General features: G+C 39.3%; 1 protein-coding gene and 1 non-coding gene across 2 annotated transcripts; one reads left to right on the plus strand and one right to left on the minus strand.

The window, feature by feature from the left end:
- Positions 1-10,995: 10,995 nt before the first annotated feature.
- Positions 10,996-11,101, minus strand: LOC140960627 (small nucleolar RNA R71). Its single transcript, XR_012172227.1, has one exon. It is a non-coding gene; the product is annotated as a small nucleolar RNA R71 (small nucleolar RNA).
- A 129-nt stretch (positions 11,102-11,230) lies between these two features.
- Positions 11,231-12,784, plus strand: LOC140959270 (uncharacterized). Its single transcript, XM_073417144.1, has 3 exons — positions 11,231-12,035; positions 12,138-12,237; positions 12,337-12,784. The coding sequence occupies exons 1-3, from the start codon at positions 11,231-11,233 to the stop codon at positions 12,782-12,784; spliced, it is 1,353 nt and encodes a 450-aa protein (XP_073273245.1).
- Positions 12,785-15,574: the final 2,790 nt, after the last annotated feature.

The following is a 15,574-nucleotide window of genomic DNA, read 5'->3' on the forward strand; positions in this document are numbered from 1 at the left end:
CTAATGTCACAATCATAATCTTTTACTAGCTCAAGCCATCTGCGCTGTCTCATATTCAGCTCTTTTTGGGTGAAGAAGTATTTCAAACTTTTATGATCGGTGAATATCTTACATTTCTCCCCATAAAGGTAGTGTCTCCAAATTTTCAAAGCAAAAACTACTGCTGCAAGCTCAAGATCATGAGTGGGGTAGTTTTTCTCGTGAATCTTCAGCTGTCTCGACGCATAGGCTATAACTCGGTCATTTTGCATCAGAATTGCGCCCAATCCAAGTTTAGATGCGTCGGTATAAAGAACATAATCCCCTTGCCCCGATGGCATAGCTAAGACTGATGCTAAAATCAAGGCTTGCTTCAACTTGTCAAAACTGTCTTGACACTCTGATCCCCATATAAACTTAGCATTCTTTTTGGTCAAGGATGTCAAAGGTACTGCAATAGAAGAGAACCCCTAAATAAACTTGCGATAATAGCCAGCTAATCCCAAGAAACTGCGAATCTCGGTAACACTCTTCGGTACTGGCCGCTCTTTCACTGCCTCGACTTTGCTTGGATCAACTTCAACGCCATTACGAGAAATGATGTGGCCTAAGAATGCCACTCTATCGAGCCAAAACTCGCACTTACTAAATTTTGTATATAGCTTCCTGTCTTGTAGTACTTGCAGTGCTGTTCTCAAATGACGACTATGCTCCTCTTTGTTCTTCGAATAAATCAATATATCATCAATGAAGACAATAATAAACTGATCCAGATACGGCTGAAATACGCGATTCATGAGATCCATGAAGATCGCTGGTGCATTAGTCAGACCGAATGGCATGACCATAAACTCATAGTGCCCATATCTAGTACGGAATGATGTCTTGTGCACATCAGACTCTTTCACTTTTAATTGATGGTATCCAGATCGCAGATCAATTTTTGAAAATACCGCGGCTCCTTGCAACTGATCAAATAAATCTTCAATTCTTGGCAGTGGATATTTGTTTTTGATAGTGACCTTGTTAAGTTCCCGATAATCGATGCAAAGACGCATACTACCATCTTTCTTCTTCACAAATAATACCAGTGCGCCTCATGGAGAATAACTAGGGCGGATGAAACCCTTATCTAGCGATTCTTGGATTTGATCTTTCAATTCTTTCATTTCAGCAGGTGCTAGACGATAAGGTGCTTTAGATATAGGAACGGTGCCCGGCATAAGATCAATAGAGAATTCCACTTCACGATCATGTGGAATACCAGAAACGTCCTCAGGAAAGACGCTAGGAAAATCCCTTACAATGTCAACATCTTCTAATTTCTGACTGATAGATTCCTGTGCAGTAGTGACACAGGCTAAATAAGCTTGGCATCCACGTTTAATAAGCTTCCTCGCACATAGACAAGAGATAATGTGCGGCATTTGCTTGTTTCTTGCCGCCTCGAAAACAAAAGATTTACCACTAGGTGGCCTAATAGATACCGATCGCTGACGGAAATCAATCGAAGCTCCATTTACTGATAGCCAATCCATCCCCAATATAATATCAAATTCGGGCATAGGAAGCACAATAAGATCTGCCCGAACAACATCCTTGAATAAACGAAGCTCCAGATTCTTGACAATTTTAGACGTGAGCATTTGTTCACCGGATGGAATAGAAACTTTGAAGCCCAAACACATATCTTGAGGAGTAATATTCAGTCTTTTGATGAAGGTTTCAGAAATGAATGAATGTGTAGCTCCCGAGTCTAAAAGTGCATAGGTTGCTACACCTTGAATGATAATCCTCCCTGCGGTGAAAATGTCTTTTAAATCTTTTTGTGTTGAATCTTAAGGATTTACTATCATTAATTCCCAAAGTTGTATGAAGAATTTGTGTGGAACTCAAACCTATCTTGGAAAAATTGCACTTTAGTCCCTCAACTATTGAAATTTGCATTATTGACCCAATGTTTTCAAATTATTGCAATTAAGTCCTTAAATTTTTGAACTTGTTCATTTTAGCTTTTGAAGTTCCCGTAAATTACATTTATGGCCCTTAAGTTTTCGGTACTTGCATTTTGGTCCCTTAATTATCGAAAATTGTATTTTAGACCTTAAAATTTCGAAATTTGCACATTTAACCCCCAATGATTCGAATTCCTCTAAAAATCCTTTAGTTATGATCTTCTTTAATTTTGGACCTAAACTTTTTATTTGGAATCATTTCATCCTTCACATAAAATAAGGCACAAAATTCAAATCATTTTCTATGGTTTCTAAAATCATAACTTAAGTCCAACTAGGTAGAACGTGCAATCTAATTTTCACTAGGTTCATCCTTTTCTCTAATCAATTCTAATATCCAATTTAACATTTCATGCAATAATAAACAATATAAAAATGTTAAATGACTAGGTTACCCGTGATGAGTGTAGTGTCTGTCTCTTCCTCAGCTTCCTCGGCATTTATAACATAACCTCGTGCCGTGGTAGCCGCTTTCCTCTTTGGGCAATCTATAGCTTTGTGACCAGCCTCCTTGCAGTAGAAACATTTAAATGATCCCAATTCGCATTTGCCAAGATGTAGACGGTTGCACTCCTTGCATGGTTGCCTTTCAGCAGGCTTTGGTGCTCCAGGGTTTTGTGGCTTTGGTGGCGCTGGCTTCTTGACTTGACCTTGGGGCGTTTGGGGCCCTTGAGGTCTAGGAGGACCAGTATTCGGCTTCTTGTTGGGTTGATTGTTATTCTGATAGTGCTGCCTCTTACGCTGAATCTCAAAGTCAATGTCCCTCAAGGACTGCTCAGCCTGATATGCATAAGTAACTGCCATAGCATAATTCTCCGGACGCATCATCATAACTTTATCCCGAATGGTAGGTCGTAGGCCAACCATAAAATGTCTAAGCTTTTCTTCCGCATCCCTGGCAATAAGGGGTACAAAGTGACAACCCCTATCAAATTTCTTCACAAACTCAGCAACAGTAGCATCACCCTGACGGAGGGCCATAAACTCCCTCTTTATTCGGCTCCTAGCATCCGGAGTGAAATATTTCTCATAGAACTTTGTCTTGAACTGTGCCCAAGTGAGTGTAGTAAGGTCAACACCAAGCTCGACTCCTTCCCACCATAAAGAAGCGTCGTTCCTAAGCGGATAAGTAGTACACCTCACCCGGTCCGCATCTCCCATATCAAGATAGCGGAAATGTACCTCAAGTTAACGAATCCAACCCTCTGCAGCAAAAGGATCGGTAGTGTCAGCAAATTCCTTCGGCCCTAGCCTCCGGAACTGCTCATAAACATCCTGCTGTGGCCTAGTCGCCTGCTGCTGCTGCATCTGCTGTAACTGCTGTTGTAACTGTTGCTGTTGTAACTGCTGCTACTGTAACTGTTGCTCGAAAAGACGAGCCATACCCTCTAATGCACGAGTAGCAGGATCCCCTAGTGGTGGTGGTGGTGGTACGTTTCCTTGTTGATTCACACTGTTCTCTGCTTGGTTTCCATTAACGGGGGCACGTCTAGGAGGCATTTTATCTGAACGTTTTCCAAATTTCTTAACGTAACCATCATGCATTTAAATCTAAATTTTCTAATCATGTGACATAGCCTATCCCATTTAACAGTTTAAGCATGCACGCATAAATACTCAAGAATCTAATAAACATGTAACGTAAACACCTTATTCATGACATAATGCAGGTAACACCATATAATCATATAAAACTTGTATACTTACAATTTGAGGCTTGACGACTGATTTTTCCGGCGCTGATGGTGGCACAACCCTTTACAGGACCCTTGGCTCTGATACCAACTTAAACGTCCTGCCCTTTTTATTTCTTTAAAAGTACTAGAGATTTTTTTTTCCCCTAAATTTCGTTCCTCCCATGAAAATATTTTTATAAAATATTTTACCCTTTAAAATGAAACATCAACGAAATAGTCATAGAAATGAAATCGTCAATTTGTTTTACCAAACCTAAAAAAAACATAATTTGAAAAGAATAACACATACTAAACCTCTCAAAAATCTCTCAAAAACATAAATAACTAGTCTTAAAATCTTTAATTATAAATCATGATTCATAAGTCATACGTGAGGAAATATGTAGAAGCGCTGGTCCTCGGGTTGTGTGCACCTTCAGTCCAGTCAGTTCATCCGTCAAGACGTCCCTCAAACTCACCTGCATCCATCAAACCTAGTGAGTCTAAAGACTCAACACACCATAATCTTTATAACAAATAATACATATAAAACCACATGCAACAGTGAAAATACTTTTAGGTAAAAATAACATTTCATGACATGCATAAATAAATCTTACTCTTTTTCATTTTTTTCCTTATCATGACATAAAAACATTTTAACATGATCATAACATTTTTCTTTTCCCTTTTTCCTTTTCTTTTTTTGAATTCAGATCGTTAATTGTGACTTTCCTGATCATGATCATAAGAGTCGATGGATCCATCTACATGTAACCACAATACTGGGTGGCGGGGACAACAGCAACACTCTCACCGGTCAACTAAGCCTTGGCCTATCATGATTCGAATAGAAATACGATCGTCGGGGTTCCCTCTGGGGCCTTTTCCCATAAATGGGCTCCCTCTGGGCCTTTTCCCCTCACGACATTCCCATTCTTACCCTTACCACAAATCCGTTACCACAAATCCGTTACCACATGACCGTTACCACATATTCGCAATGATGGAAACACGATCGTCGGGCTCCCACTGGGACCATAACCCTCACGATATCCCCACCATTAACGAATTAGTCACAATCAATTCACTTCCTTCAACATTTTTCATGCTCATTACTTTAGAAAAATCATGAATAGCCTTTACATTTTTTTTCTTTTTTTTTTTTAAACCAATCATTTAACATTTATTTTTAAATTTTTTCCTTAAATCATAAAAATCCCATGGACATTTAAAAATCATACTTAAATCATGAACATCTCATATACATTTAAAAATAACCATAATATGATCAAAATAGCATTTAGGGCACTGCCATGACCTTTACTAATTTTTAGGTGTAAAAAGACCGTTTTACCCGTAGACGTACAATTTCTCGAATTTGACTTTTTTCTTGATTTCTTGACTCTAACATGTCCCAAATATTTATTTAAGCTTATATGAATTTTTCCATAATTTTATTTAGCATAAATATTAGACTTTTTATTTATATTTAATTAATTGTTTTGACGGTGTTCTAATCCCGAAAATCCCAAACTTTAATATAAAATTCCTAAATTCTAAATTTAGTCTTTTTATATTATTTTAGCCCTTATGAACCACAACTCGACCCCCGTGAGCCATTTTTCCAATTTTTCCTTATTTTAAAAACCCTAAATGACACATAATTTTCACCCCCGAGCCAACTCTCGATTTTAACGAGTTACCCCCAAACAAAATCAAACCAAAACTTGCCCAACACCTTAAACTAGACTAGTGGGTCCTAAGTTTACCAAAACACCAGCCCCAAAACCCAAAACGAGACTCCCCAAGAGTGCACCTAACTGGCCGAGACTCCTAGTATCACTAGGCCTCTAAGTTGCGCCCCAACCCCTGAACCAACGAGCCCAGCCCTTGAACCATCCCTCGTGCACCCTCCTACGACTCTAGTGTACCGGCTTGAACCATCCCTAGAACCCCAGCCCAAGCCCCCGTCGCCTGGCAGCAGCACAACCACGCGCAACAATCTGCGCGACTTTCTCGGGTGGAGTCCTAGCTCGGCTAGGACTCTTTCCCAGCCCTTGGCGCGGGTCCTAGCTTGGCTAGGACTCTCTCCAAGACTCCCTCATGACCTTGGCTAGTCCCTGGAACAAACCAACCAAGCCCTAGCCCTTGCCATGCAAAGACCGCACCCCCTAAACTCATGACAGCAACTTCTCGGCTTGCATGTTCTTGATTCTATGAAAGTTAGCCGAGGGTTGTAAGGGTTTTGTAGGATTACAACTCGTGTATGTGCCTTCCCTAATCGCGTCTAGACATCGTGGCAGCCCCCTAACATGCTTGAACAATTTAATGCATCACAATTCATGAAAACCGAAGCTTGCATGTGCATAAATTTGAAATTCTGAAAACATATGTTAGGTACTTCATGCATCCAATAATTTACAACAATATTATGATATGATGGATGAGAAAAGAAAGATTTAGGCGTGCCTTTGCGTTGTATACGCACAAATATCCGTTGACGACGAAGAACGGGATGAAAACCTTGGCTTGATCACCAACACCCTTCAAAAGTTTCCTTGTTGATACTTGTGTGTGCCGTGTGTGTGTGTATAAGAGAGGGTGGGGAGTGTTTTCTGATTTTTAAAATAGGGTGGCCGAATCCTTAATGAGTTAGGAGTGAAATTTGTGAGGTTTTGGGGTTTTAAAATACATTATTTATACTAATTACTTACTAATTAGGCTTTAGGCCCATTAAGCCTCAAAATTAAGCCCATTAGTTTTAATTAGGTTTTAAATAAAGTGTTAAAATAGTTTTGGTAAAAATAGTTCGTGAATTTAATAGCCGGGTTGTCAAAAGGTTCGTATTTTTGTTGAAAAACCGACACCGATAAAATCTACGTCCCGGCGTATAAAATCACCTCACAATCCTTTATTTTCAAAAATACTAAAAAGCATCGACCATATTTTAAATAATTAAAAACAATTATTTAATAAAAACATTTTACGTTTTTCAACCCTCGGTCCCCGTTCCTCGATCGTCACTTGAATAATCCTTGAAAATACAGTTTTATGCATGATGATAATAAAATCATAATTAACATGTAAGCATGTATATTACATAATTAATTAAGCAATTAAAATAATGAATTACTCATTTTCAAATTTCTTAGATTCGCATGCGGTTGGATTACGTTGTCTAAATTTTGGACCTTACATTCTCCATTGCCAATTTCAACTGATTTTGTTCTTCAAGATCCAACGATGATATTCTCATCCCATGCCTATTATTTAAAGTCATGTTTTGTTGAGGAGACGAGCTTAGATTGCATACATCAAGCCAAACTTGAGGGCACGTGGAACCAAGACCCATATGTGGTGTTATATGACACCTACTTTGGGCGTCAGCCGCTCTTTGATGAGTGCTTCTGAGGGTAAAGCTGACGACTAAAAATCAAGCGCTTTTGGGAGGAAACCCAAATTTCTGTTCTTAATATTTATAGTATTGTTACTTTTGTGCAGAAGAGGTCTTTTTACAAGGCGTGACCACGCCTTATAAAGAAACCATTTCTGAAAAAAAAAAAGAATTTACTTTTATTTTATTTAATCTTATTTGTTCTCACCCCTTTCACATCTTCTGTTAGCAGCTTCCATCATCGATCAACTATTTCTCCCGTCACAACAATAGAAAGCTTTGCTCTACGATACCCAACAATTTTCAGGGGAGTTCTCTAACTTCCTTTGCATTCTTTTACTTTATGTGTTGAGCATCTACTTTTTGTGTCATTGAGGACATTGTCACATTTAGGTGTGGGAGGGGGTATATAGCTTTATTTCTAGTTTCAATTTCTATTTTTTTTCTTATTTTTTGCATGCCTATTTGAAAAAAAATTTAAGAAAAGTAAAAAAAAAAAAGGAAAAAAAAAGAGAGAGTACGGTAGAGTGAAGTTGTTTGATCCATAAAGCATTTAGTGTTTATTCGTTATCTCTCTCATTTGAATCTTGAATGCCTCTGATGCGTGTCTATGAAAAAAACTGATGTTTTCTTTGTATGCAGCTGTTTTTGCATTCTTACTACTACATTTGTGGGTAGTTGCTCTTGATGATGTGTTGAAATGATAAGTGTATAGGGTCTAGCACACATACAGTTTTCTTTGGTGAGCTTTGAGCCTGTGAGCAAACATTATATCATGCTCCATTTTATTTGATTGTGTGTTGGTCATGCATTGTTAATTTTTCTAGAACTTGCATTGTTATACATGTCTTTGCTGACACCTTGTGATGGATTAGAGGCATAAACAAAGTAAAGGGCATTAGGTTCAAACCGTTTTCTTTCGCATTATCAGTGCCGTTCTTTTGAGCCTACCCTGATTCATTTACCCTTAGTGAGCCAAGTTCACGCCTGAGCCTATTCGTTGGAAAATAACCATGTTACAAGCCATGATAAATCCCTTTTGTTGGTTATTCCTCTATTTGAACCTTGAACTGGAGAATCATACAAACTTTTCGCATTTAGCATCACTTTGAGCCAAGAAAATGAAAATTTTTAAGATCGAATGATTCATGCTCGAAGTCGTTGTTTCAAAAAAAAACTCCTTGTGCAAAAAAAAAAGGAAAAAGAGAAAATATATATATATATATGAAAAAGAAAAAAAAGAAGGGGAATGATAAGGAAAATAAGAGCAATGAAGAAAAAATGCTCTTGGATGTGATAATAAGATTGAAAATGTTATTGTTAGCTGGATACAATTGTCGTTGTGGAAAGTGTGTATGTGTTCTTCAGTTCCATAAACCATTGTTACTTTTTTCCTACCTTACCTCTAGCCACAGTACAATCCAGTTATAGCCCTTGTTTTTGCATTTGAATTCATTCATTTGGTGGAGGATGTGATATATTTGCAAGCTTATGGTAAAAATTTCCAGTGTTTTGACATGAGAGCTTCTTGATATATACCTAGACACTTATGAGTGAAATGAACGAATCCTGTGAGGAGCAATTTGACCTTATGCATTTTTTATTTCTACACATTCGGATGGAAGCAATTGTTCATGATGTCGGTAAGTTAGATGCTTAACAACTAAATTGCTTTGGTGCATGAAAAAATATTTTACGGACAAGTAAATGAAGCAGAAAGACGATAAAGAGTTGAGATAATGGATCGATTCTTGTATGCTTGAAGACAAGCATGGTTCAGGCGAGGAGTCCAACGCGAGAAGGAGACTCCATCGCGTTGAGAGAGGCTTGCGCGGTGCTGCTGATGCGGTGTATTGCTGCGTGGTTCAGGGGCACGGGCTGGGGGTGGCTCTGGTCTGTGCGAGGTCTAGGGATGGCTGGTGATAGGTGTGGTTTTTACGTGTTTTATTGCAATAGTTTGTGTGCGTTTGTATTGTGCACGCGTATATTTCACGTGCATTTTTTTCATTTTAGAGTAAGCAGTTGCATTTGATCATTTCTCACCTGGGCGTAACGAATTTGCAGGTAAACTGGCCGGAAAACAGAAATCGGAGCAAAGTGTACCAGCAAGAAGACAATGGACAGAAGAGACGGCGCTCGAGCGGTAATTCTTTACCACCCGAGCGCGAGAAGTAATCCACAAAGAAAAGTTACAGAAGATGTGGCGCTCGAGCGGTAATTCTTTACCGCCCGAGCGCCACCTAATTTTGGCAAGATTTGGCAGCCGATTCTTTACCTTATTTTGGGAGTGTGGCTGATAAGGGAAGGGGAGGCACGAGATTTGGAGGATTATTGAGACATATTGCAGCAACCAACAAGGATTGGAGAGGAAAAAAAAACTTGGAGTTGAAGATTCGACACTTTCTTGGCACCGTTCTTCGCGTTTTTCGTCAATTCTAATATTTCTAACTTAGTTTTTATCTTTTAAACATTGTTGTGACTATTTTACTATGAATTCTAGTAGCTAACTTTTTAATATTTGTTGGGAATTAAGGGGATCCTATCCCAGACTTTGATTTAGTTAATCTTTATTTCGATTGTCGATTTGTTCTTGATTATACTATTGTTTTAGCGTGTTGATAAAGCGTAGCTAACTTTAATAACAAATTTTATATCGTGAGTGAGTTCGAAAGAATAACTTGTGATAAGAACGAGTAGTATAATCCGTGGATCTACAATTTACATAGATATATGAAATTGGATACGCGCCGATAGTCATAGTCCTAAGGGTCGAAAACTAGGGGATTTCACAGATCGACATGCGATTCACTCTTGATAAATAATTAAAGACATTTAATTACTTCATTGAGTCGAATTAGTTTGGCATAGCTCGAGAGAGTGTGTTCAATTGAATAGGAAATCCTGTCGGAAGCGTAAATCAATATCGAACGAATTAATTAATTAACGAGGGGTAGGTGAACCGATATTCCCAACAAATCCTTCTTTTCATTGAATTTTAATCAACCATTTTAGATATTACCTTCCATCAGTTAATTATTGAATCTTTTTATTTGCATATTTGCTTAAGAATAGTAGTGTTAAAACAATCAAATCAATTTTCGTTGCTAAATGTTCAATAACTAAAAATAACAATTGTTAAATACAGTCTTCAGTGGAACGATACTCGTACTCCGGTACATTATACTATTACTTGACATCGTGCACTTGCGATAAATTTTGAGCATACAAAACCATATTTTTATTAAGGATTTCACAGTGCAAGTTTTGCTCGATCAAGTTTTTGGCGCCGTTGCCGGGGACTGTCAATCTACAATTTTATTTTTAGTTATTTTCTTTAGCATTACTTTATTTCTCTTGAGCTAACACTCCATATTTTATTCCAGATATCTTGTCTAGTGCATGCCAAAGTCACTTGACGTGGAGCTTGAGTTTGATCCTGAAATTGAAAGAACTTACCGCAGGCGAAGACAACAACAGAGACTTAAAGAACTGATGGAGAGACACGAGCAAGAACGTGAGGAGAAACAGCGTGAAGATAGACAAGTTGAGATGCCACGCCGCATACCGATGCTAGAGTATGCCCAGCCTTCTTTGGAGGGTGCACGCCCTAGCATTGTGAGGCCTATTGTGCGGGCAAATCACTTTGAAATCAAGCCAGCTATAATCCAGATGATTCAGAACACAGTCCAATTTGGAGGAACTGCAGTAGATGACCCAAACACGCACATTGCAGATTTTCTTGAAATTTGCGATACTTTTAAATTCAATGGAGTTTCTGATTATGCTGTTAGATTGCGTTTGTTTCCTTTCTCTTTACGTGATAAAGCTAAAGCATGGTTAAATTGTTTGCCTGTAGGTTCGATCACTACATGGGAAGACATGGCAAAAGCATTTCTCATTAAATACTTTCCTCCATCAAAGACCATGAAGCTGCGGGCAGACATTACAACATTTGCTCAATTCAACCAGGAGTCTTTATATTAGGCATGGGAACGCTTCAAGGATCTACTACGAAGATGCCCACATCACGAATTACCACTTGGGTTAGTTGTTCAAACTTTTTACTATGGTTTGCTTACGCCTAACCGTACTATGATAGATGCTGCTGCTTGTGGGACTTGTTGAGAAAAACTGCGGAAGAAGGATATGAGTTGTTGGAGGAAATGGCTGCTAGCAGTTATCATCCTCAATCTAAAAGGAACAACCAGCGGAGAAGTACAAGAGTTCATCAGGTAACTGATTTTTCAGCCATTACTGCACAACTTGACGTGTTGAACAGGAAACTAGATGGCTTGAACATGGGTGGCACATCTATGCGTCTTCAAGAGATATTATGTGAAAAGTGTGGAGGTGAACATTTTGTGAACGACTGTCATGATGACAATCCATTTTATGTGCAAAACGAGGCACCGGTCAATAAAATAGGACTCGACAACCGTCCAAGGAATGACCCTTATTCGAATACATACAATCCTGGATGGAGGCAACATCCCAACTTCTCATGGGGTGGCCAAAACAGTCAGAATCGACCACAGGGAGGACAACCATATGGAAAACAACCGATGTACAGATCTGATCCTCCTAGAGAAGAAAAGTCCAACCTGGAGCAAATGATGTCTAAGTTTATTTCATCCACTGAAACTAGACTTCAAAACCAAGATGCATCGATAAAAGGGCTCGAGAAGCAAAGTGGAGAGTTGGCCAAGATGATAGCAAGTAGAGAGCCGGGCACCTTGCCAAGTAACACAGAAACAAATCCAAAAGAGCAAGTGAAGGCCATCGAGGTGAAGAGTGGGAAAATTTTAGAGTCGAGAGAAAAAGGAAAAAATCAAGTGCCAGATGAACTGACTGAGACATCTAAAGGTAAGTCTTTTAACACTACACCAACACCCACTGCACAACCTAAAATTGTTATACCTCATCCGTTTCCTGCAGCATTAAAAAAGGCCAAACTGGATGCGCAATTCGGTAAGTTTCTTGAGATATTTAAAAAATTGCATATTAATATTCCTTTTGCCGATGCTTTGATGCAAATGCCGAGTTACGATAAATTTTTAAAAGACATCTTAGCAAACAAGAGGAAATTGGAGGATCACATGACAGTGAATCTAACCGAAAAGTGCTCTGCTTTGGTGCAAAACAAGATCCCACCGAAACTCAAAGATCCAGGGTGTTTTTCTATTCCTTGCATGATTAGTGATGTTGTTTTTCATAAAGTGTTATGTGATCTTAGTGCAAGTATTAACCTCATGCCTTTTTCTGTGTTCAGGAAACTTGGATTGGGAGAACCTAAGCCGACAAGGATGTCTTTACAACTGGCTGACAGATCTGTCAAGTATCCAAGAGGAGTGATTGAGGATGTGGTAGTTAAGGTGGACAAATTTATCTTTCCTGCAGATTTTGTGGTGCTCGACACGGAGGAGGATATGGAGATGCCTCTAATTTTGGGGAGACCGTTCCTTGCAGCTGGCAAGGCTCTGATTGATGTGCAGGAAGGGAAGTTAAGATTGAGAGTGGGAGAAAATGAGATTACTTTTGACGTTTTTAATGCACTTAAGCACACACTGCATTCTGATAGTTGTTATAGAATTGATGTGTTTGATGCTTTTGTGTCTAATTATGTGCAGGATGCTCTTAGGGACCCTTTGGAGGCCACTCTTACTACCGAGATGGGAGAAGATGAATTGGATGCAGAGAAAGCCGAAATAGTGGCATAACTCAATGCCAACCAGCCATGGAAGAGGCCAATAAGGATGAGATTAGAAGATTTGGGAGATCGAAGAGACTTGCTCCCTCAGAAGTCTAGCCTGGAGGAGCCACCGACGCTTGAGCTCAAATCATTGCCTCCACACCTAAAGTACGGATACTTAGGTGAGAATAACACTTTACCTGTCATTATTTCTACTGCTTTGACAGAGGGGATGGAGGACAAACTGTTGGAAGTTTTGAAATCACACAAGAGTGCTTTTGCGTGGAAGGTGGCGGATATCAAAGGAATCAATCCATCAGTCTGCATGCACAAGATCTTGATGGAAGATAAATACTCGCCTCTTGTGCAACCTCAGAGAAGATTAAATCCAAAGATGCAAGAGATAGTAAAAGCAGAAACGATCAAACTCCTTGATGCAGGTAATATCTATCCTATATCTGATAGTGCATGGGTAAGTCCTGTTCAATGTGTGACGAAAAAAGGTGGGATTACTGTGATCACCAATGAAAAAATGAATTGATACCCACTAGGACAGTTATGGGATGGCGTGTGTGCATCGATTATAGGAAATTAAATGATGCTACCCGTAAAGATCACTTTCCACTGCCCTTCATTGATCAAATGATAGAGAGGTTAGCGGGTCATGAGTTTTACTGTTTTCTAGATGGGTGTTCGGGGTATAACCAAATCATGATTGCTCCTGAGGACCAAGAGAAAACCACTTTCACTTGTCCTTATGGCACTTTTGCTTTTAGATGGATGCCTTTTGGCTTTTGTAATGCCCCTGCCACTTTTCAACGATGCATGACCGCTATATTTCATGACATGATAGAAACTTTCCTTGAAATTTTTATGGATGACTTCTCGATTTTTGGCCCTTCTTTCGATAACTGTTTGCAGAATTTGAAGGTGGTGTTGATGAGATGCTAGGAGACGAATTTGGTACTGAATTGGGAGAAGTGCCATTTTATGGTGCAAGAAGGGATAGTATTAGGGCACAAGATATCGGAGCATGGAATAGAGGTGGATAAGGCAAAAGTCGAAGTTATCAAGAACTTACCACCTCCGACATCCATAAAGGGAGTTAGAAGTTTTCTAGGCCACGCCGATTTTTATCGGCGTTTTATCAAAGCTTTTTCTAAAATTGCCAAACCTCTATCTTCCTTACTTATGAAAGATATGCCCTTTGATTTTAATTCTGACTGTTTACAGGCATACGAGGATTTGACGGAGCGCTTGGTGACGGCTCCTGTCTTGGTGGCTCCAGATTGGGATCTACCATTCGAGGTCATGTGCCATGCCAGTGATACTGCGGTGGGAGCTGTGCTTGGCCAGCTGCAAAACAAGGTATTTCATACAATCTACTACGCAAGTAAGACCTTAGATGAGGCTCAATTGAATTATGCGAAAGGAATTACTTGCAGTAGTATTTACTCTTGACAAATTTCACTCATATCTTGTTATGTCCAAAGTCATTGTTTACACCGACCACTCTGCACTTAAATATTTACTTGCTAAAAAAGATGCAAAGCCACGCCTTCTTCGATGGATTTTACTGTTACAAGAATTTGATTTAGAAATAAAAGATAAGAAGGGTGTCGAGAACGTTGTGGCGGATAACCTGTCTAGGTTGGAGCTGATTAGTAATGACAGTGTAGATCATGCTATAAATGATTGGTTTCCTGATGAGCAACTATTTGAGGTGAGACACTATCCTTGTTATGCGAATTTCGCTAACTTTCTTGTCACAGGCACACCACCACCAAATCTATCATTTCACCAACGAAAGAAATTCTTCTCTGACGTGAAATATTATTTCTGGGAGGAACCGTTTTTGTTTAAGATTTGTGCAGATTCTATGATAAGAAGGTGTGTTGCAGAGGAGGAGTTTGGGCAAATTCTCAATCATTGTCATGACCGTGAGGTAGGTGGTCACTTCGGACCAACAAGGACGGCATCTAAGGTACTCGAATGTGGCTTTTATTGGCCAACCCTATTTAAAGATGCTCGTTCTTATGTGCTAGCCTGTGATAAATGCCAGCGGACAGGTAACATCTCTAACCGTCATGCAATGCCATTGAATAACATCATTGAGTGTGAGGTTTTTGATGTGTGGGGGATAGACTTCATGGGACCGTTTCCCAGTTCATTCACGAAAAAATATATTTTGGTGGCGGTTGACTATGTGTCTAAATGGGTAGAGGCAGAAGCATATGCCACTAATGATGCTCAGGTGGTTTTGAAATTTTTGAAGAAAAATATTTTTAACAGATTTGGAACACCGAGAGCAATCATTAGTGATGGTGGCACTCATTTCTGCAACAAATTATTTGAAAAACTCTTGAGCAAATACGGTGTCACACACAAGATCTCTACCCCCTATCACCCCAGACAAGTGGTCAAGTTGAGGTGTCTAATCGAAAAATCAAGCGAATTTCGGAAAAAGTGGTGGGTGTCAGTAGGAAAGATTGGTCGGTGAGGTTAGATGATGCTCTTTGGGCATATAAGACTGCTTTTAAAACACATATAGGCACTACACCATATAGGTTGTTGTTTGGTAAAGCATGTCATTTACCTGTAGAGTTGGAGCATCGAGCGTATTGGGCCACAAAAGCATTGAACTTTAATTTTACTGACGCAGGTGAACGACGTCTGCTGCAACTAGATCAGTTAGAGGAATTCCGGAACCTGGCATATGATCTTGCACTGTCATACAAGGAGAAGACGAAGAAGGCCCATGATAAGCGGATCATCGAGAGGGAATTCAAGGAAGGGGACAATGTTCTACTCTACAACT

Source organism: Primulina huaijiensis, chromosome 15 (assembly GCF_012295235.1).
Source record: "Primulina huaijiensis isolate GDHJ02 chromosome 15, ASM1229523v2, whole genome shotgun sequence".
NCBI classification, from domain to species: Eukaryota; Viridiplantae; Streptophyta; class Magnoliopsida; order Lamiales; family Gesneriaceae; genus Primulina; species Primulina huaijiensis.

Coding starts and splice junctions, on each gene's coding strand:
- LOC140959270 (XM_073417144.1), top strand. CDS start 11,231: ATGGCTGCTAGCAGTTATCATCCTCAATCTAAAAGGAACAACCAGCGG. Junction 12,036..12,137: donor CAAACTGGATGCGCAATTCG/GTAAGTTTCTTG, acceptor AAGACATCTTAG/CAAACAAGAGGAAATTGGAG. Junction 12,238..12,336: donor CCGAAACTCAAAGATCCAGG/GTGTTTTTCTAT, acceptor TTCTGTGTTCAG/GAAACTTGGATTGGGAGAAC.